The sequence below is a fragment of the Orycteropus afer genome, unplaced genomic scaffold (genome assembly GCF_000298275.1).
Source record: "Orycteropus afer afer isolate SDZICR_OR568_19922 unplaced genomic scaffold, OryAfe1.0 scaffold00002, whole genome shotgun sequence".
In the NCBI taxonomy this organism is placed as follows: Eukaryota; Metazoa; Chordata; class Mammalia; order Tubulidentata; family Orycteropodidae; genus Orycteropus; species Orycteropus afer.
Genome location: NW_006921589.1, coordinates 33,971,403 through 33,993,223, shown reverse-complemented (window position 1 = coordinate 33,993,223; position 21,821 = coordinate 33,971,403). Strand labels below are relative to the sequence as shown.

Below are 21,821 nucleotides of genomic sequence, written 5' to 3'. Positions count from 1 at the left end.
AGCAACTTTATGTACAACAGAACAAAACACTGCCTTGTCCTGTGCCAGCCTCACAATCCATACTATACCTGAGCCCATCATTTCAGCCACCTTGTCAATCCATCTTGTTGAGTGCCTTCCCCTCTTTCGTTGACCCTTCACTTGACCCAGAACGACATCCTTCTCCAGAGAATGGTCCCTTTTGACAACATAACCAAAGTAGGTGAGATGAAGGCTGGCCATTCTCACTTCCAAGGACCCTTCCGGCTGCACTTCTCCAGGACAGATTTGTTAGTTCTTTTAGCAGTCCACCATACTTTCAGCATTCTTCACCAACACCACAACTCAAAAGCATCAATTCTTTGGTCTTCCTTATTCATTGTCCAGCTCTCACATACATATGAGGCGATTAAAAAATACCGTGGCTTGAGTTAGGAGCACCTTGGTCTTCAAGGAGATATCTTTGCTCTTTAGCACTTGAAAGAGGTCTTTTGCAATAGATTTGCCCAATACAAAACGTTTTTTGATATCTTGACTGCTGCTTCCATTGGTGTTGATTGTAGAACCAAGTAATATGAAGTCTTTGAGAACTTCAGTCTGTTCTCCATCTATTATGATGCTGCTTATTGGTCCAATTGTGATAATTTTTGTTTTCTTTATATTGAGATGTACTCCATACTGCAGACTGTAGTCTTTAATCTTCATCAGTAAGTGCTCCAAGTCATCCTCACTTTCAGCAAGCAAAGTTGTGTCATCTGCATATCTCAGGTTGTTAATGATTCTTCCTCCAATCCTGATGCCACATTCTTTTTCATATAGTCCAGCATCTCAGATTATTTGCTCAGCATACAGGTTGAAATAAGTATGGTGAAAGGATACAACCTTGACACACTCTCTTCCTGATTTTAAACCATGCAGTATCCCTTTGTTCTGTTCAAATGACAGCCTCCTGGTCTATGTACAGGTTCCTCATAAGTACAATTAAGTGTTCTGAAATTCTCATTCTTCTCAATGTTATCCACACAATTGTATGTGATCCACACAATTGAATACCTTTGCATAGTCAGTAAAACACAAGTAAACATCTGTTTTGGTTACCTCTGTGCTTCTGTAACAGAAAATGTACCACAAATGGGATGGCTGAACAAACAAGAGTTTATTCTCTTACAGTTTGGAGGCTTTAAGTCCAAGTTCAAAGTGCCAGGTTCTAAGGGCTGGATGAAAGCCCCTCAACCTTGTGCTTCAGCTCTGCTTCCTGCTCCCGTCCCACTGGAGCTACAGGTGTTTCGTCACTCAGACAGCTGCTGGCTGCTGAGACTGACAAGCCCAAGGTTGACAAGTAAAAAGGCACAGTCCAAACCATGTGGCAGGCCGTTAATTCAAATCCATTGAAAGTCCCAAGGTCAGCAGATTATGGCAAGCTGCTGAACGACGACATGGCTCCTTGCAGGGTTCAAGTGTGCCATCAGCTAGAGACCATTCCTAAAACTAGTTCTTATATATGGGAAGCAGACCACATACCCAAAGCACCTACTCAGCTGCTCCAATAGATTCCACTATGCAGTTAATTACCAATCTCACCATGGAGAATAACTACATTCAGCTGCCTAGCCACTCAACCAGGCCCAGCTGAGTTGACACACAAAGTTAACCATCACATCTTTCTGGTATTCTTTGCTTTGAGCCAAGATTCATCTGATATCAGCTATGATATCCCTTGCTCCACATCCCCTTCTGAATCCAGCTTGCATTTCTGGAAGCTCTCTGTCAATATACTCCTGCAACTGTTTTTGAATTATCTTCAGTAAGATTTTACTTGCATATGATTTCAATGATGTTGTTTGATAATTTCCACATTCTGTGGGATCACCTTTCTTTGGGATGGGTACAGATATGGATCTCTTCCAGTCAGTTGGCCAGGGAGCTGTCTTCCAAATCTCTTGGCATAGCCAAGTGCCTTCAGCACAGCATAATTTGTTGAAACATCTCGATGGGTATTCCATCAGTTCCTGGAGCCTTGTTTTTCGCCACTTCCTTCAGTGCAACTTTGACTTCTTCCTTCAACACCATTGGTTCTTGATCATATGCCACTTCCTGAAAGGGATGATCATCTACCAGTTCTTTTTGGTATAGTAACTCTGTGTATTCTATCTTTTTTTGATGTTTCCTGTATTGTTCAACATATTGCCTGTGGAATCTTTCAGTATTGCAATTTGAGGCTTAAATTTTTTCCTCAGTTCTTTCAGCTTGAGAAATGCTGAGCATGTTCTCCCTTTTGGTTTTCTAACTCCAAGTCTTTGCACATTTCATTATAATAATTGACTTAGTCTTCTCAAGCTGCTTTTTGAAATCTTCTATTCAGCTCTTTTATCCTGTCAATTCCTCCATTTGCTTTAGCTACTCTCTGTTCAAGGGCAAGTTTCAGAGTCTCTTCTGACATCCATTTTGGTCCACAAACATAGAAATATCACTAAAAAGATAATACTAACAGTTACTTGATTCATCTAAAAGAAATAAGGAGATGAAGACTACAGAAACAAAGACTACATGTGACTCAAAATGGTAAACATAACTCAATGATAGTAATAATTAAATGTAACTGGACTAAAAATCATCAATTAAAAGGCAGAGATTGGTAGATTGTATGTATGTGAGTCTATTTTTGGACCCTATTCTGTTCCATTGATCTACTACAATCAATATTTTTAATATTATCAGAGATATTTTACATTTTTTTATACTGAATCTTCACATTTTGATCTATATTTTACATTTACTGTACATCTCAATTTGGACAAGCAACAGTTCAAGTATTCAATTAAAAAAAAGAAAAACACTGCCGTCAAGTTGGATCATACTCATAGTGACCCCTCCTTGGGTTTCCAAGGCAATATCACTACAGAAGTAGATTGCCCAGCCTTTCTTCCGAGGAGTGGCTGGTGAGTTTGAACCACCAGCCTTCTGCTTAGCAGACAAATGGCTTAGGCACTATACCACCAGAGCTCCCGATAGCTGCATGTATCTAGTAGCTATCTTACTGGACAGTGCAGGCTTATATGAATCAACTGCCAGTCAGCCAGAGTGTATTGAAGTTTACAAGTTTACAAGATAGAGAACTGAAGGTATTAGTGGTACATGATGTTAGAGGAAAGTCACTGTGTCCCAGAAAGAACTCCCATTATTCTGTTTGTGGAAGTATCCGGATTTGTGATAAGTGAACACAAATCTGTTAGGACTGTGTAACTCACTGTCAATTTGTGTTTGAAAGAACCGCAGAGTTTTACTGTCGTTGGAGACTGATCTGTACATCCAGTGTGCAAATATGCCCAAGTAATCTTTGAGATTTTCAAACCTTCCCATGTTGAGTGATTCCGCCAATAATGAGACTTTTTCAGTACCCTAAGAAAATACTGCTACTTAGCTTTCTCAAAAAATATTCATTGTATGAATGATGAAATGAACCAATAGCCCACACACCAGTTTTCTGATATACAAACCAAATATTTTCAGCTGTAGGTTAATGAGTCCATGCTCATTTGCATGCTTGTCTTCCATTTGAAATGTTTGTATTTCAGAAGGATAATTATTTCTCTCTATTCTAAAGTCTTTATTAACATTAGACTATAATACAGATCTTATTTTCAAGAATAAAACAATTTACTGTGCACAATGAACTGTATTCAAATTCTCAATTTATGATGTAGCTCAAGACAAAACCTCAACTGTGATTTAGAGACAGAATGAGTTGGAACAATCCTGGGCTTAATCATTGTTTTGACACAAACATTTATAGACTCTTCATAAAATTAGTTTTTCATCTTTTACAGTAGGGTTTCTTGAGGTGGGTGGTACCACCCATCTCTACATGAACAGAATCACCTAGGAAGCAGACTCCCAGGCCCACTGCACAATCACAGTATCTGGAGATGGTGTCTGAGAGTTTCCATTTGTAATAAGTACCAAGGGAACTTAGGCACACTGAAGTCTGACAGCCACTGCCCTACTTTGAAGTTCCATTTTAGTCTAAATAAAGATACAATTGCTTGTGTCCTTCCATTTAGATCACTTTCATTACTGGAGGAAATGTTGTTTCCAGTACTTATTTACTTTGTTCACTGCCTTTGCTGAACATTTCATGATTACTGTAATTTCCCTTTAAGCAAATTTTAAAAGCTACTCATCATTCAGGTGCAGCACAAATACAGGTTGTGCTTTCTTGATATATAGATAATAAATGATAAATTCAACTAGAGTCAAATTTACATTTATGATAAATGGGCTAATGTTTAAAATTGAATTGACTAGTACTCAGATGATATTCTTTTATACTTTCTCCATGTGTAGCCTTTGTAGTATTTATGACAGTGTCAGGCACTGTGTTCCTCCCCACCCCCTTTTTTTCTTTTAAACATTTTAAGTGTTTTTTAATTCAGCCAAAATTCTACAGACACCTGTTAAACCAGAAAGAAGTGTATATCTTGGGAATAAAAAAAGAAAAGAAAATGTTTGAATTAAAAGAAACCTGATATCCTGGTAGACATAATTCATTGGAGTTTGAAGTTAGCTCAAAAGTATATAGATGATATAGAACAAAACCTCAACAAAAAACAAAACCTCATTAAGTGATATTTTTGACAAATTCCTGGAAGGTTAATACCATGAATGCTACTAAGAAAACAAAATATTTTCCAGGGATATCATTATAAAATAAGAGAAATTTCTGAAACCTAACTTAAACTCAGAAATCTTACATAGGTTTAGTGATAGAATCCCATTCTTGGGTATCTTTAAGACTAGAATTAAAAATGATATGCTGATGTGGTTTTGGTCCTGCCCTGACCTGCAACTGATTTGGATGGAAGACATGTCTTTGAGTCCTATACATTTGCTCAGGTCCACAATTGGAATGAAATAGCTGTTAGTAAAAGTTAAGTTACTAACTGTAGAAGAATAGTCTCAGCATATCAGTCAGGACTCTGAAAAGTTTCAACTGACAGAAACCCAAGTCACATTAGCTAACAGAGTAAGTCATTAATTTACGGTTCAATCAGTTTCAAGAATGAATCTGATTCAGTATCTGCCCTTGAATACGTCATAGCTGCTGCAAGGCAGGGATGAGAGACAGACATATAAGCTATGTTGTGTTAAAATATAATGCATTAAGTGTTGATGTGATGCTGAACAGCTTCCAGACTCAGACAGACTAAAAAAAAAAAGGCCTGGCAACCTATTTCTGAAAATCAGCCAGTGAAGTACATGTGGATCACACAATCTAATCATGTTGCCTTATGGGGTACCATTAGTTGTGGGCCAACATGACGACAGCTAATAGGAAGCACCATAGAAGTACAGAGAAGTGGGGTGGGGTGACTAGCTGGCAAGGAGACTGGGCTTCACAGAGATGACACTTTGTTCTGTTTGAAGCAGACAAATGAAGTGGTTCCCACAAGGTCATCCAGGACTTAAGGAAGATCAGAACTTGGGTCTCCCAGATCCAAACCTACACTCTTTCCACTAAGCCCAGTTTTCTTTAAGAATCTGGCCTTTGAAAGCATGCTTGACTCCCTTTTTTCATGCCCAAAAGCTCTCTCTGGTAGTAAGTAAGATGTAAGACTGATACATTTCCTTTTCAGGCCACTAAGGTACCATTTAATTCACTCCAGCAATAACTAAATAGGAACTTACCTTTAAAAGACACCTAAAGTTGCATGCTGCTGATTTATTGCCATATCTATTAAAGCTCCAGAGGGAATCTGACTCCTGGATTTAAAATACATTTGAGATACTGTGACGGTGTTTCCTGATTTAAGCTCTTCATAAATTTGATTAAATGATTATATGACCTGTTGTCACTTCATTCTTGCCCTATCTCCAATCACTCTGCTGCCTTCATTAATTCAGAATAAAATACCACAAGACATTAATGTAGCAATTTTTATAGATTCCATAATAAGTCTTACTTAAAGGTGCCTAAGCCTTTACTGAAATAGAAAAAAAAAAATCTGCTCATTTCATATAAGCATCTTAATAACCTTCCTGGGTAGTTATTGGTGAGAAAAGTAAGACTCAGAGATGTTTAGTGGCTTGTCCAGGAAAATTCTGTAAAAATTACCAGAGCCAAAACACAAGCCTATGTCTTCATACTCCAAATACAAGGCTCTTTCTAATACATTCTCTAATCTTCTGGAGATTCTATTAAAACAGTTTCTTTACTGTTTGCAATGAAAAGCATTATTGACAATATGTAAACAAACAAACAAAAATCTTGGCATTCCCATCACTGTCTTCCAGTGTTTTTAATTTATCACTTCACAGTCATTATTTGGTGTTTTCTTACAGAAGGCAACAGACCACTGCAACAGAAACTATCCTTAGATGGGAACCCCAAACCTATACATGGAACAACAGAGAGGTCAGATGGCCTACAGTGGTCAGCTGAGCAGCCTTGTAACCCAAGCAAGCCTAAGGCAAAAACATCACCTGTTAAGTCCAATGTCCCTGCAGCTCATCTTGAAATAAAGCCAGATGAGTTGGCAAAGAAAAGAGGTAAAGTGATTTATTTCGCACAAATGGTTGAAGATATTTTGTACACACAGAAAAGTAACCAAATGACAGAATTTTCCAAAAGATGCTTTGTGAAGAGAAATGCAAATGAATTTGCATTTACATGACACATGTAGATAGATTGAAAGGCAGATATGACTTCTTACATGTTAATCAAAAGTTTTGAATGTTTAAGTGGAACTACAGTCCTTTAAACCAGAGTCTGTCAAGTGACTCCAGCTCACGGAGTCCTTGGGTGATGCGCGCAGTGCACAGACTTGGCTGTCACCGCAAGGTTGGAGATGTGAGTTCACCTGGAGGTGCCTTGGAAGAAAGACCTGGTGATCTCCTTCTGAAAAAGCAGCCACTGAAACTCATGGAGCACAGTTCTCCTCTGACACATGGAGGGTGACAGTGAGTCAGAGTCAACTTGAGAGAAACTGGTTTTACTGGTGGTTACATTCCTTTTCCCCATGCCTCTGGGGCTGTTCTTTTCTTTGTAGGCATGGATCAACTTGCACCACTAATACTTTCTACTTTAATGTCTTACAAAACAAATGTTCCTACAGGAGCTGGTTTAGACATTTGAACACCGAAAGAAGCTAATGTTTAAGTTTGTTAAGTACAAATCCTTAACTTGCATTGAGTGAAGATGAGTCTAGAGGCTAGTATGTCTCCTTCAGAGATGATCTTACCTGTGTAAATTCAGCTCTGTGTTCGAACTTTCAGAATCATAACACTGAAGGAAGGTTTTATTCTTATTATTGTTTGACTTTTAGGATCCTTTATACATAACTGGTATTAAAAATAAAAAAGGCTAAATCACTTTCTTTCTAATCCCCAGGTTAAATAATGTTCTTCTCATTCAGTGTTAATTGTATCTGATTTCCTTGGCTTTGGTTTGATATAATTTCTCACTTTTCTTGAGGGAGAACTTTTTTCTTTCTTCCAAGAAATATGGCCTTTTTGGGATAAGTATAGTTTGCCTATTTGCTCTACACTATCTGTAAGCCCAGGTGACAGTTTCAGGAAATCAGTCAAGCTTTGCACCCATAGAGCTGCCTTCATTATTGCTGTTGTAATTACAGGCCTGGTTTGTGGCTGATGGGGCCAGAGCTGGCATCCCTGGCACTGATGCTCTGTCTTCCTTCTAGCTCATTTGTACCTCTCCCACTCTCTATGTCATTTTCCTCTTCCAAAAGCCCTGCTGGTTTTTAACCACGCAGAGTGTTGTTTATAGAGTGAGGAGCCAGCAGCACAAACAGGCTTTGGCATATCAGAGTCTAAGAAACTGCAATTTGTGATGTTGTTGTTGTTGTTGTTGTAATGTGCCATCAAGTCAGCCCCGACTCATAGCGACCCCTCCTTGGGTTTCCGAGGCAGTATCACTACGGAAGTAGGATTGCCCAACCTTCCTTCCGAGGAGTGGCTGGTGGGTTTGAACCGCCAGCCGTCTGGTTAGCAGGCAAGTGTCTTAGCCACTATGCTACCAGAGCTCCTAAAGAGATGGCCCATCTACCTGGCGGGGAGCGGACGGTGGCTTTGAACCCCCAGCGTTGGGTGTGGCAGCTGACTGCCCGATAGAACATAATAATCAGAGCTTCTTGGTGGAGAGCAAAGGAGACAAGTGGGCCCCGAACGGCCAAGCCAGAGGGGGCCACTGGGGAAGCACAACGTTCTCAGGGGCTGGACAAACCTCTCGCTCTAGTTTAAAAAACTTTGTGGTATAAACATCCTCTTGACAGAACTTTTTTTTTTTTTCCATTGAAAGGCAAACAACAAAATCTCTTTTTTAATGAGTCAATTGCTTTAATTGGTTGTTTCGCTCACAGTTGAAAGGTAAAGTGCTAGATTTGACAGTTTTTTTTTTTCTTGACATTAATTTTAGGCCCAAATATTGAGAAATCAGTGAAGGATTTGCAACGCTGCACTGTTTCTCTAACTAGATACCGTGTCATGATCAAAGAAGAAGTGGATAATTCAGTGAAGAAGATCAAAGCTGCCTTTGCTGAACTACACAACTGGTAAGTAATTCAACGTAGGAACTACAAATTTATGATTCTTATCAGAAGGCTGGAGGTTCAAACCCACCCACCGGCCACTCCTCGGAAGGAAGATGGGGCAATTTACTTCTGTAGTGTACTGCCTCAGAAACCCAAGGAGGGGTCGCTATGAGTCGGGTCCGACTCGACGGCACATAACAACAACAACAATTGGTAGAAGATGGAAAACGTTGTTTATTCAGTACATAAACATCACTGAACAACTCTCCAGCACATTTTTTAAAACCCTGAAGGCAGAAGCATATATCTTGGGAATAAAAAAAGAAAAGAAAGTGTTTGAATTAAAAGAAACCTGATATCCTGGTAGACATAATTCATTGGAGTTTGAAGTTAGCTCAAAAGTATATGGATGATATAGAACAAAACCTCAACAAAAAACAAAACCTCATTAAGTGATATTTTTGACAAATTCCTGGAAGGTTAATACCATGAATGCTACTAAGAAAACAAAATATTTTCCAGGGATATCATTATAAAATAAGAGAAATTTCCGAAACCTAACTTAAACTCAGAAATCTTACATAGGTTTAGTGATAGAATCCCATTCTTGGGTATCTTTAAGACTAGAATTAAAAATGATATGCTGATGTGGTTTTGGTCCTGCCCTGACCTGCAACTGATTTGGATGGAAGACATGTCACATGTCTTTGAGTCCTATACATTTGCTCAGGTCCACAATTGGAATGAAATAGCTATTAGTAAAGGTTAAGTTACTAACTGTAGAAGAATAGTCTCAGCATATCAGTCAGGACTCTGAAAAGTTTCAACTGACAGAAACCCAAGTCACATTAGCTAACAGAGAAAAGGGAATTTATTGACTGATGTAATCTTCCAAGAGAAGATTCCTTGAGGCAAACTCCTCAGAAGGAAGGTTGGGCAATCTATTTCCGTAGTTATGCTGCCTCAGAAACTCAAGGAGGGGTCTTTATGAGTCAGGTCTGACTCCATAGCACATAACAACAACAGCAACAAGCCCAGATTATGACATCAGGATTAAGTTTCTCTCTCACTCCCTAAATCCCCTTCCTTTCTTGGTGTCTTCCACAATCTACTGGTTCATTTTATTCCAAGCTTCATTTTTAGGCCCCATCTCTTAATATGGCAGCAGAAATGACCCCTGGCAACTCCAGGTTTACATATCCTTTGTCCCTTCATCAGAGAGGGCTTTGTTTACAATAGTTTCAACAAAAGTTCCAGGGCTAATTCCCATTGGCTGGGTTGTATCATGTATCTGTCCCTACACCAGTCACTGTGGCTAGAGGTCTATAGTTATGTGCCTACCAGTGTTAAGAGTGAGGTAAGCATCACCTGAACCCCATGGACTGAGAGTTGAAGATGATGGTTCACTAGAGAAAAATTAGGGTACTAACACCAAAAGAAAGGAGGAAGATGTAGGACAAAGAAAACACATCTGTGTCATGGCCAGGCTCATGTAACATGTTCCCTATATCTCATTGACTTCCCATGATTCTGGAATTTGACCACATCTTCTGTCTAGTTTTCCTATTCAGAGTCCTTGCTTTGACACTAACATGCTTTTTAGCAGAAACTGATAATGAAGTTGTATAAATCAAAGAATTAAGCCTAACACTAACCTAATCTAAAATTCATTAATTTTATGCCATCTGCTACATATAAGATCTCATGCATATAGAACACACCAAGGACTTGAAAGAAAATCATCTCCTTTAGTTACCATTCAGACTCTCAAAGGCCCTCAGAGGTGAAGAATCATGTAATTCCGCCACCACCACCACCACCATCACATCCCCACACACACCGTCATGGTATCTGGGCCTTACTGGAACTCTTCTCTGATGAATCATATTATAATCTAAGTAATTGTTCAAAGCAAACTCCAAGAATATGTTGGAAAGTATTTAGAGAAGCATCTTATTTTTCTAGTGCTGTCATAAAATTAACACAAGTGGGTGGCTTTGAAGAACAGAAATTTATTTTCTCACATGTCAGGAGGCTAGAAGTCTGAATTCAGGACTTCAGCTCTAGAGGAAGGTCCTTCTTTGTCTCTTTCAGACAAATAACAGCTGCTGGCAATCCTGGGCTTGTAGCTGCATCTGTCTCCTGTGTCCCATGATGTCTGATTTCCCCCTGTGTGTATCTTTCCCAGTCTATGTCTCTTTATAAGAAGCCATGCAGAATGGATTAGGTATAGGACCCACCCTACACTGGTAACAACCTTATCAACATAAGAAAACCTGTTCCCAAACAGGGTCATAATCACATGTACACGGGTTAGGACCTCAGTGTATCTTTTTGGGAAATTTAATCTAAAACAGAAAGGTAAAGATGTTACACAAATGAAAAGTGTTAGTATTGTTGGTGTTCTTTTAAAAAACTGTATAGTTACATGACTTTTCCAATCTGTCCTTAATCAAGTTACCTAATACTTATAAACACAAGCCAACTTCCAGCCCTGTTCTCTAGAACTAGGACAGCAAACATTTTCTGTAAAGGGCCAGCTAGTCAATATCTCAGGCTTTTGGGGCCATATGGTCTCTGTGCAACTACTCAGCTCTGCTGTTGTGGCTCAAAAGTGGCAGTAGACACACAAAAGGCAGGGCTAGACATGGCTCTTGGGAGTTGTAGTTTTTCAACCACCGTCTAGAGACAATAGTTAGCTGCTCAGAGAGTACCACTCTACCTTGTCCTTTTGTGTGGCATTTTAAAATAAACTCTTAATCTGAGGTCTCTGTATGATACCTGCTATCTGAGTGGCTCACACACTAATGGACAAAGTGAGCCATGACCTCAAATTACCTCCCTCTTTTCCAGCTGCTCTGAGTACTTTAATTTCTATTTCTTAGTAAAATGAACATCACATGGGTCATGAGACTTGTTGCAATTTATAATGGATTCTTTGAGTATTTCTTCAGTCCTGAAGACCTAAAACCATGGGGCCAGGAAACTCAGCACACAAGGAAGTTGTTTATCTTTTGCTCTGCCTATCATTCACATTGTGTTCTAACCTGATGGGGAGGATCACTTCTGAATGAGTTCCACCAATACTGCTGTTTAAAAGTCACCTACTTGGAAAAATGGAACTCTTCCTCCAAAATGAAGAACAAAAGATTGAGGGCAACTATTTTCTGTGCACTAGGGCTACAAAATGAGCAAATGCCAGCACTTATTTTCTTGCCGATCCTGTAATAAACTAATGACATGAATATTAAAAATAAAACCTAAGTTCTGTTTGTCTACCATTGGTGTGTATTTCTGCCAAACAGAAAAACTTTGCAAGTGTTCCAAATAAGCCTGCAGCCCAGCCAACATGTTGATGTACTTGAATAAAGCCTCTTTCTTATTTTCTAGAAAAGAGAAAAGGATAAATTTTTGGAATTGTGCTGTTCTTGAAAATATCAGGAAGCTTCCAAGTTTAAAAAAGTGAAACTTACCTATTAGTTGTGAAATAGACCTTAGAGAAACCATTGAATTTGGCTCCATCCATTTAATACAATTATGACCTCAGGATTACCTTTGAAGACATCTCTAGATTTGAAGGACATGGGACAGGTCCTCTGGAGAGTTCTGAAGAGAGAGCTAGCTCTGAGACAGATGTTAAATCATCCGATGCATAAGCAGCAGGGGCACATATGTTTTAGTTCTAGCTCGTCTTCGCTCCTTATTTGGGCCATTCCATTCTTTCAACCCCATAGTACTTAGCAGGCATTGTAGGTAGCTGAGAAAGATAGAAATCTCAGGTAAGAAATTCTAAACATTCATTTTGCTACTGAAGTACTAGCATAGTGTGAGCCCTGCCTGGGCTCACATTCCCCAAGGAATACTGATGGATTCATGGGAGAATTTCGTTGTTTGCACATGCTCTATCCCAAGTGAGCACACATCACAGGAAAATGAACTAAATGCTTATCCTTCCTGACTGAGCTAGGAAGAATACCGTATTCAGTACGGTTATTGAAGGATACCCCATTAAGTAGCTAAAATGTAAAGTCAAACTTGGCATTTAACCAGAGCACAGTTACATTGGGCTAAATAACCATAATGTAGAGCATTCTCATTTTTCCAAAAAGAATATGGAATTTGGGAGGGGAACAAAGAATGGAATACTCTCTCAGTACATCTTAACAGAAAATAAATTTTGCAATATGAGCATCTGTGTGAAAAGTCACATCAGGAACTAACATGAAACAGCTGGTTTCTTCTCTGTACGATTGGCCCCCTACCACAACTGGAAAATAGTCATCCTTTGGAATCATAGCTGCTAGATTTAATTGCTTTGTGTTCAAACTAGCCTAGCTTCTCATCTCTAATCTGGGTGTGTGTCCAAGTTGATTGTGAAGACTTAAAATGAGCAATAAAATAGTATATTCAGAGAACATGGAGAAAGGAGGATACTTGATCATCCTGCCATATGCTGGGGGAGAAATTATTCTAAAATAGAGCTGTAAAAATTCTGTTAGGTGCTGTTGTCAGTTTAGCACCTAATTAAAAGTAGTCTTAGAGAAAATGGAAGACCGTCATGATCCAGCAGAAGAGAGAGTGCACTAGGGGCAGAGCGTGAGTGCCCAAGGTTGCAGAGAACAGGGGCTAATGGGGGCAACAGTTTTAGGCTTCTTTCTTTCAAATACAAAAGGGAAATCAGTTAAAGCATGCATCCTGTATAAAGGGTCCAGACATGTTCCTATACCTCATGTTTATTTTTTCCTAAAGTGGTGCCATTTCTGGCTCAAACAGAATTTGGAAAGGTCAGTGGTTTTAGCTCTCTCATCCCAACCCCTGCCCCACTTCTTCCTCTGCCTGCTTTCCCTCCATCTTGAAGCTTCCTCCCTCATAGCAAAGACAGAGTGAACTTCCTGCTGCCCCTACAGGCCAGGGGCTCTCCATCTTGACACTGCCATCAGGATGGGAAGTTGTGAAGGTGTTCCCATATCCCTTCCCTCTTTTCCTTCTTGACCATTGAAACTCATTTGTCTTGTGTCACTGATAACCTCATCCTTTTGATGATGATGTGTCCTCCCTCCCAAAGTGGCATATCTGCATATTAACATGTTAACATATCTGCATATTAACATGTTAACATACCTGCATATTAACATGTTAACAAATGCTCTTTTGAGACTTTTTCCCCAGCTGAAAGAATGAGCCTAAAAGTGAGAATTTCAGGCAGAATAAAATGCTCTTTTGAAATAGGTATATATTCTTCCGGCATACCTCAAATCACATACCAAAGGGAGTCTCTAATCTGACACTGAAGCCCTGCTGGTAGCAAAGCCAAACCATACACAGATCATTAGCGTTGTCGGCAGGATGGCCCCAGACACAGCAGATATCATCACTGTGACATTTTAAACTTTGTGTCCTTTTTTCTGGGATGTGAGCTTGGGAAGCCCTTCCATATGACAAATTGCCAGTGGGGCCGTCACATTTCAGAACAACCTTTGTGATAATTTTCCCTTGTGCCCAGTTTCTAGCTCCTTGGATGCCCAAATAATATAAAATTGTTGGAGCATACATCCTTGGAACCACTTCAGTCTGAGTCCAAATAAGATCATTTTTCTTTACTTCTTCGGGCTCATCAAACATAGCAGGATTCTCTCCTTGTTGGTTGGTTTGTGTTTGACCCCACGTTTTCAAAAATTTTAACTACTTTTGTGAGTTGCCAGGCTCTCCACACAGTGCTCAAAGCTAGCTTTTTTTGTGCCCTTTTGCATTTTTTCCTTCTCTTTGGTGAATAACTTAACATTGACTGAAAGATGATGCCTGTAAATTAATATTTACTGCTGTCCATACCAAAGTATTTGTGTATACACTATCATTAAAAACTCTCAGAGCTTTGTGATCACTGCTTGCCTAAGTCCTTCTCCCTCCCCCAGAGATACTGATTTAACTGGTTTAGAGTGGTCCTGAGAACAAGGATTTCTTTCAAGAATTTCTGGTGTTCTCATGGGTGTCTATGGTTGGAGACCATAGGTTGTCAGTCTTACTAAGGGGGTGATATGTGTGAGGCTGAGCAATAGTTTTCAATGGGATGCTTTTGTTCCCAGGGGACATTTGGTGTATCTGGAAATATTTTTGGTCGTCATAACTGAGAAGGGGGTACTATTGACATCTGTTGGATAAAGGCCAGGGATGCTGATAAACATCCTACATTGCCTCAATTACTCAGAATTATCCAGCTCAAAATGTCAATAGCACCAAAGGCAAGAAAGCCTGGGTGAGAGGAATGAGAGGAAGAATGTGTCTGCTGTAACTCCTTAAAGGAAAGACAGGGACACCCCTCTTTACAATACCCCAAAGTCTCTGCCCCTCACCAAATTCCCCTGAAAATCCACCACTGCAGACAAGAGGGTGAGTTTTCATTTCCAATCATTTACATACATGGTGTAAAACCTTCTCTTTTCATATCAGAACAGTAAGAAAATAATTTTTTCATACTGCCTGAAACATAAACCTAGCTACACATTTTAAAGGTCAAATTATGTTTTTGCCTTCTTGAGACCAGGAAAACAATTATATTGAAGTGTCAAAAATTCAGGGTTTTGCTTTTTTACCTATTTTTCATTACAGAATTCAACTCAATCCTTAGAATAAGATGGAAAAATAGCTAATGATAGGCTGTCACTTTCATTAGCCATTCTGTGGCCTTGGTCTTTTTCTCATTTTACAGTAAAACCAAGTGTCACAGTGGGGACAGGATTGAGATGAAGATCTGAGGCAGGTAAAGATAAACACAGTGGGGCATTGTTCCGTAAAGAATCTGTTTTGGTAGTTACTATTTTTCTTTGGTTTCAGCCGAACAGCAATATTATTTGATGTTCTTTGGCATACACAGCATATGTCTAAATATTCTAATGCCAGTGGCTCAGGTTTGCCAACCCTTGTACTATTTAAGTGAGTGAAAACAGAAGGTCTTTTGTTTCTTATGTGCAGTAGTGGTTGAACAAATACTTGTTGGCCATTTTACCACCTTCCCTTAATTAGAAGAATTACATACTTTGATAGGAGTATGGGGAACATATTTATTAGGTATAACAAATCCTAGAATCAGATCTGTGTCACAGAATTAATGCCTTGAGATCAGTCATATGGAGGATATTGATAAAATCATGGGTAATGAGTAGAAGCTCCAGTTTAAAACCAGTGTGGCTGAAACAATACACATTCCTAGTATACACGCTAGAGTCAGAATTATCTAGAACAGTGTAGTTACGATGCTTTGCTCTGGGTCATCAACAACAGATGTTAAGAATGGCATTACCAGTAGGAGAGCTGATGTGTTAGGAACCTTTTCAGCTACTCAGCATTGTCATATAATAATTTTACAAAGACTTCACTTTCCTATTAAAATATTGGGACTCTGTTAAACCATTACTATGTTTTACCAGTTCCTTTAGACTAAATAGCTAATAAATAAGACATCTGGGATTTTGTTTTTCATGATGTTTTAAAGAAAGTTAACAAAAGATCTCTATATCCTTGTGCCCTGGAAATGAATACAATCTTGCATTGATCAAAAACCTTTATAAACAAGATTTCCCTGACTAATCCCTTTCCTTATTTTTAAATGGTTTTTCTGAGTGTCCCCTGCTTGTGATTTGTACAAAGCATTGAGACAAAAGAAATTAAATAAACTTGCTCTTGTGCCCCCCCTCTGATTTCTGATAGAATGCCAGTGTATTAAAGCACACAGGATGGTGAGGAACATACACCTGCAGAGGATGTCAGGAGGCAGTAATAGAAGAGGCTGATAAATACATTAATGCCTCAAGAGAGCCATGTGTGTGGTTTTGTTGCTGGCCTAGCTGACAGACTGCCCAAAATGACTCCTTTTCCTCACTCAGCACTAGTCCAATAAATAGAAATAAGCTCCAGGATCCATTCTGAAATTGTGAAAAGGGCAAATACCATATAACATGGAGAAACTCAAGGTTCCAGCGACTTTGTGACTAAGGCGAGTCCCTGTGGTACAGTGTATTTGAAATCCTGCCTCCGCACATTGCCGCATTTGTGAATATGTGTCATTCTAAATAGGTGTAGCTCGCCCTTTGGAGGGGAAAGCTTCTCTTTTCCTATTTCCTTTCCTCCCTGAAGTTTTTCTCTGCATTAGATGGTTCTCTAGGGCCACACCAAGGTCTGAATGAGTCAGTTGACATGAAGGAAGAGCAGCTTGATAAATACCAAAAGTACAGAACTGGCCTTTTCAGTTCTGTTACAGTCCCCTGGAAACCAGCCTAAATAGCACCTTGTATTAATAGCATTGCTGAGCTACATGTGTGGATTACCTCCATACATTATATTCTCCATACACTTGGCATTGGGAGGTAGCCCTCCTTTCACTGCAGCCTTCTTTGGGGAATAATAGGCCCGCAATAAGAGCTGGAGGACAAGAAGGTGATTCTGACGTGAGCTAGAAATCTGAAAAGGTTTCCGAGTCTTCAGTAAATTAAGGCTACCAGTCTGGTAACATATGTCTGAAAAGGAACGGTTCATTTTCATCATAAAGTAGAAATATAAAAAGGAATTAAGCAAATTATTTTATCTACACATTCCCGTAGAGAGGGTATGCAACATTTTTGTGTGTATATATATTTTTTAATCTACAAGACAATCTGTTTTCACTGGGCAAATGAGATGACTTTATTCTGATATACTTGTGTAAACTTAAAGTACATTATAATATTAAAAGGTTAGATATCATATATTAGTTTCCTAATGGATCTTGAAGCTTGTTTATTTATTAGACTGGTAGAGAGAGAGTCCTTTTGGACAATTTAGCAGCTAAGACAGCAACAAATCATACAGAAAGGCTATACCTGAAGTTAGTCTAATAGAATTTCCTTGTAAGTGTGTTACATCATTCTTCAAGTGACTCTAAACTCTTGGTTCTTTCTAGGCCATATTCTAATAAAAATCACATTATCCAAGTTTTATTCACCACTTAATTAGAAAACATGAGGTACAGAGTTAGAGTAGGGTGTAAATCCCATCTCCACACTTCTAGCTCTGAAACTAGCTGAGTTTCTTCTATTCAGAGAAAAAACAGGGATACTGCTATCACTTTCTAGGGTTTTGGGAAGATTTATGTACATGAAACTGTATTTACAAGATCATTGTAAAAAATATGTAGCCTTGCCTATGATAGTTGTTCAGAAAAGTTGGTTTCTCTTTCTGTTCCACATAAACATGTAGTAATTCAGGACAAAAATCTAGGAAATATTTTTTAGGAGAGAACAAATTTGGAAAAATTTCTTTTCCTCTAACCAAGACACTGGGAAGAAGTGTCCTTCTCCAATTTTTTGTTTAGTTTCGGCATGCAGTAGATCTCAGCTGTGAGATATGGATATTGCATCACCTTTTAACAGTTTACTGCCTGATGAAGAGAGAAGTAAGGCAAAAGGACTCCCGATTCTCCATGGCCACCAAACCAACCACCACCAAGTAGATTCTGACTGATAGTGATCCTATAGGATAGACTAGAACGGCCCCATGGAGTTTCCAAAGGTATAATCTTTACAGAAACAGACTGCCACATCTTCTCCCATGGAGCAGCTGGTAGGTTTGAACCACCAGCCTTTCGGTTAGCAATCTAGAGCTTAACCACTACATCCACCACCAGGGCTCCTTTGCATGGCCACAGTTGCCTCCAAAACATCCTTCTTTCTCCTTTCACGTCTTCCCATGCCTTTCCCTTTCTCTCTACCTTTCTCTTCTCTTTGTTCTTTCATCTCATCAACCAATAGATGAGTGTGTGCCAAGTTAGAACTTCTCAAACTTGGGAGTGTATGAGGAGTGTCTGGGTACATTCCCAGGCATTCTTCTGTGGGTGCGGGGTGGAGCCCAGGAAACTGCATTTAATTATCACAGTGGTTACTGACGTCTGAGGGCCACAATAGAAAAGGCACTGCTGAAAACGTCAAAAAGCGTGTTTAGTCAAGTCCAACTCATGGCAACCCCACGTGTGTCAGAGGAGAACTGTGCTCTGTGGAGTTTTGATGTCTCAGTTTTTCAGAAGGAGCTCACCAGGCCTTTCTTCCCAGGCTCCGCTGGGTGAACTCAAGCCTCCAACCTTTCAGTTAGCAGCCAAACGCATTAATCATTCACTGCCCAGAAATTCCACTCCATGTTTCTAGGAAAGACAATCTCTTTCCCAGAAAAGTCCAAGGTCTAGGGGGTGCAGATAGAAACAAGTAGTATAATGCAGAGAGACATACAGTATTCCAGGGCTTGTGTTTAAGGGAGGGCACAATCAGTTCCGTCTGGCTAGTTACTAAGGGGTCCACCACAGAGATGACTTTGGAGCTGGATCTTGCAGGTTGACTGTGAATTCCCTAGAATGAGACAGGAAAAAGAGGGTCCCGTGCAGAAGAAGCAACACGAGGAACGAGAGCACAAAAGATCATGATATGCTCTCAGAGGGGAACATGCCCTGGGTCTCAGTCCATCATTAAGAGAATTTTGGCACATCCGTCGGAACTCAGAAAAATTATTTATAAATGCTATATACGTGCCATTGTTAATATATATGCTAAAGATTAGAAACGTTTACTTTTTCATGAAAAGTGAATATATAGAGTTTAATAATCTATTTGTACCCCCAACTTTGGAAGCCACTGGATTAGGGGAGGGGGTTACTAAGGAGAGTGGCAGAGCACAGGACTGGAGGTGCCTGTGGCCCAAACCAAGAAGTGCACCTTCCTTCCCTGCCTGCTCATTAGAGAGCCAGGGAATTCCAGAGCCGGCCATGGAGCAAGGAACAGTCAAGGCTCGGCCAGGCGACCTTGGGTGGATCTGACTTCCACCACATCTGTCTCTTCTAGTTTCTAAGTTTTTCATGTTCGACAATCATGATGGCTTTTGCATAGGCTTTCCCTCCAGTCTCTCCCCACCCCCACCCCACCCCAAAAAAATGAAAGGAAATACAGCAGCGTTCAGAGTGATTGGCTGTATTTTAAATATGAGACAAAGATGGATTTTGTTTTATTTTGAAAAATACTTTGTTTCTATCCTGTTCTCTATATTTTCCTGTTTGTTTTTAATGAGCATGTAGAATGAGGTAAAAATGTGAAGAAGGATGTTCACTCAGTTCCATAAATGGCTCCCTCGTGCTATGAGACGATTAACATGCTCAGATAGAATAGTTTACATTCTCTCCCGCAGGTATAGCTTTTTAAAAAAAAATGGGTGGTAAATCATATCATTTTTATAACTACTGAAAGACAAATACTGTATTACTTTCCCTAAACATGATCTCCATGGAAAGAAACAAAACTAGGCAGTACTTAGCAAAGATAAGAACTTACATTATTAAGCAAACTCATATGAAATTCTGAATGGAGGTATACAAAGAATATAGATTTTTCCATTGAACACGTGGCGTTTTGGGATTTGTGTAATTTATTGGATCATTGCAGCACAGATGCATTTTTAAAATTCCAAGAAGTGAAAGAAATCCCTCTTATTTTTAATGGATGCTGTCCTTTGTGAAGGAGCTCTGGGTGGTATAAAACTCAAACTCACTGCTGTCGAGTCGAACCTGACTGATAGCGACCCTTCCTTGGGTTTCTGAGACGGTATCCCTACGGATGTAGATTGCCCAGCCTTCCTTCCAAGGAGTGACTGGTGGGTTTGAACCTCCAGCCTTCTGATTAGCAGTCAAATGCCTTAGGCACTATACTACCAGAGCTCCTTCTGGTGGTATAGTGATAAAGGATTTGGCTGCTAACCAAAAGGTTTGTGGTTCAAATCCACCATTCACTCTGTGAAAGAAAGATGGGACCGTCTCCTTCCATAAAGATTTACAGCCTTGGAAACCCAGTGGGGTTCGCTGTGAGTCAGAATTGACTCAAAGGCAGTGAGTTTGGTTTTTCTGATTTAGTCCTTTGTGAGGAACTACAGGATTTTCTGAGTGTCAGGAGTTGGTGCTTATGCTAAATGGGTACATGTCCCAGTTCAAAAATGCAGACAGTGTGATGAAGTACTCATTAATTGTGGTTGCACATCATTCTAGGGTTCCAATTTCAAATGTGCAGACTAAGAGATATTAACAGATTCTTTTATCTCTGATCAAATAGGAGTAAAATAGGCTCTACCTGATGGGCAAATTGAGCATCGTTCTGATGTTCAATGATAGCTAGAGGGGTTTAACTCTGTATGTTGGGTGGGATTCAGGCTTAGAGGCACCCCCTCTTTATTTCCCTGACAGTCAACATTAGTAGGCAACTTTTTTGAAGGGTTGGAACCCAACCCCAGTCTACATGCTATAGATATTTATTTTGGGTTTTAAATGTTTACAAAATATCAATGTATGATATTCAAGAAGTCTTCCAAGTTTAATTTGTCACCACTGCTGCATTCAAAAAAAAAAATCATTATTTTTTTGTAATTATAAAAAGAATGGCTTGGAAAAAAAAAAACGAAATGTAGCTTCTAAAACCTAAATGCAAAAATGTACAAAGTGAAATGTAGAACAGAAAACACCCACAAAAACTAATACCCAATGATTTGATAATGAGCCTAGGATTAACTTGGAAGTGGAAAGTAGGGTAGAAGAGAGATTTCTGAGGTAGACAGCAGGAAACTTAGTCATGTGGGAAGTGAAGGAAAGGGAGTCATGGAAACTGGGCAAAAGGTGACCCCAGCTTACAGGGTCCAGGATGGGGAAGCATGTGAGATCATTGTGGGTTACAGGTCCTCCTGACCCTGGGAATACAGACACAGGTCCAGAAGTCTCCTGCATTTGCAGCTGTTGACAGCTTCAAGAGTTGAGAAATTGGTGAGCTAAAACCCCAGACCAGTTTTGCTCTGGGCCCAGGAATTCCAAGCAGTACTTTGGGAGTTAGACTGGAAGTAGTACTTCGGTAACAGTACATTATGCCTTACTAAAAACCCAAACCCACTGCCATCAAGTTGATTTCCAACTCATAGCAACCCTATAGGACAGAGTAGAACTGCCCCAGAGGGTTTCCAAGGTTATAAATCTTCACGGAAGCAGACTGCCTCATCTTTCTCCCACAAATCAGTTGGTGGGTTCGAATTGATGACCTTTTTGGTTAGCAGCCCAGTGCTTTAACCACGGTGGTACCATAGGTCCTTCATTATGCCTTGTGAATAAAGTTTCATACACCTCCACCCAGGAGAAGGGACACAGATGCCTCAACACTTGGGTGATAGAGGCAGTGTCGCCTGTCAGTGCTAGCTAGTGAAGGGCACATGCACAGCTGAAGGTCCCTCATAGCAGCCACATAACACTAGCAGACT

General features: G+C 39.7%; 1 protein-coding gene across 1 annotated transcript in view; it reads left to right on the top strand.

The window, feature by feature from the left end:
- SPATS2L (spermatogenesis associated serine rich 2 like) overlaps positions 1 to 21,821 on the top strand; it is a 120,077-nt gene that overhangs the window by 71,719 nt on the left and 26,537 nt on the right. The window contains exons 5-6 of the mRNA XM_007935299.2: positions 6,319 to 6,525; positions 8,411 to 8,546. Coding sequence (XP_007933490.1) covers positions 6,319 to 6,525; positions 8,411 to 8,546 — 343 coding nt within the window. The remainder of the gene's footprint in view (positions 1 to 6,318; positions 6,526 to 8,410; positions 8,547 to 21,821) is intronic.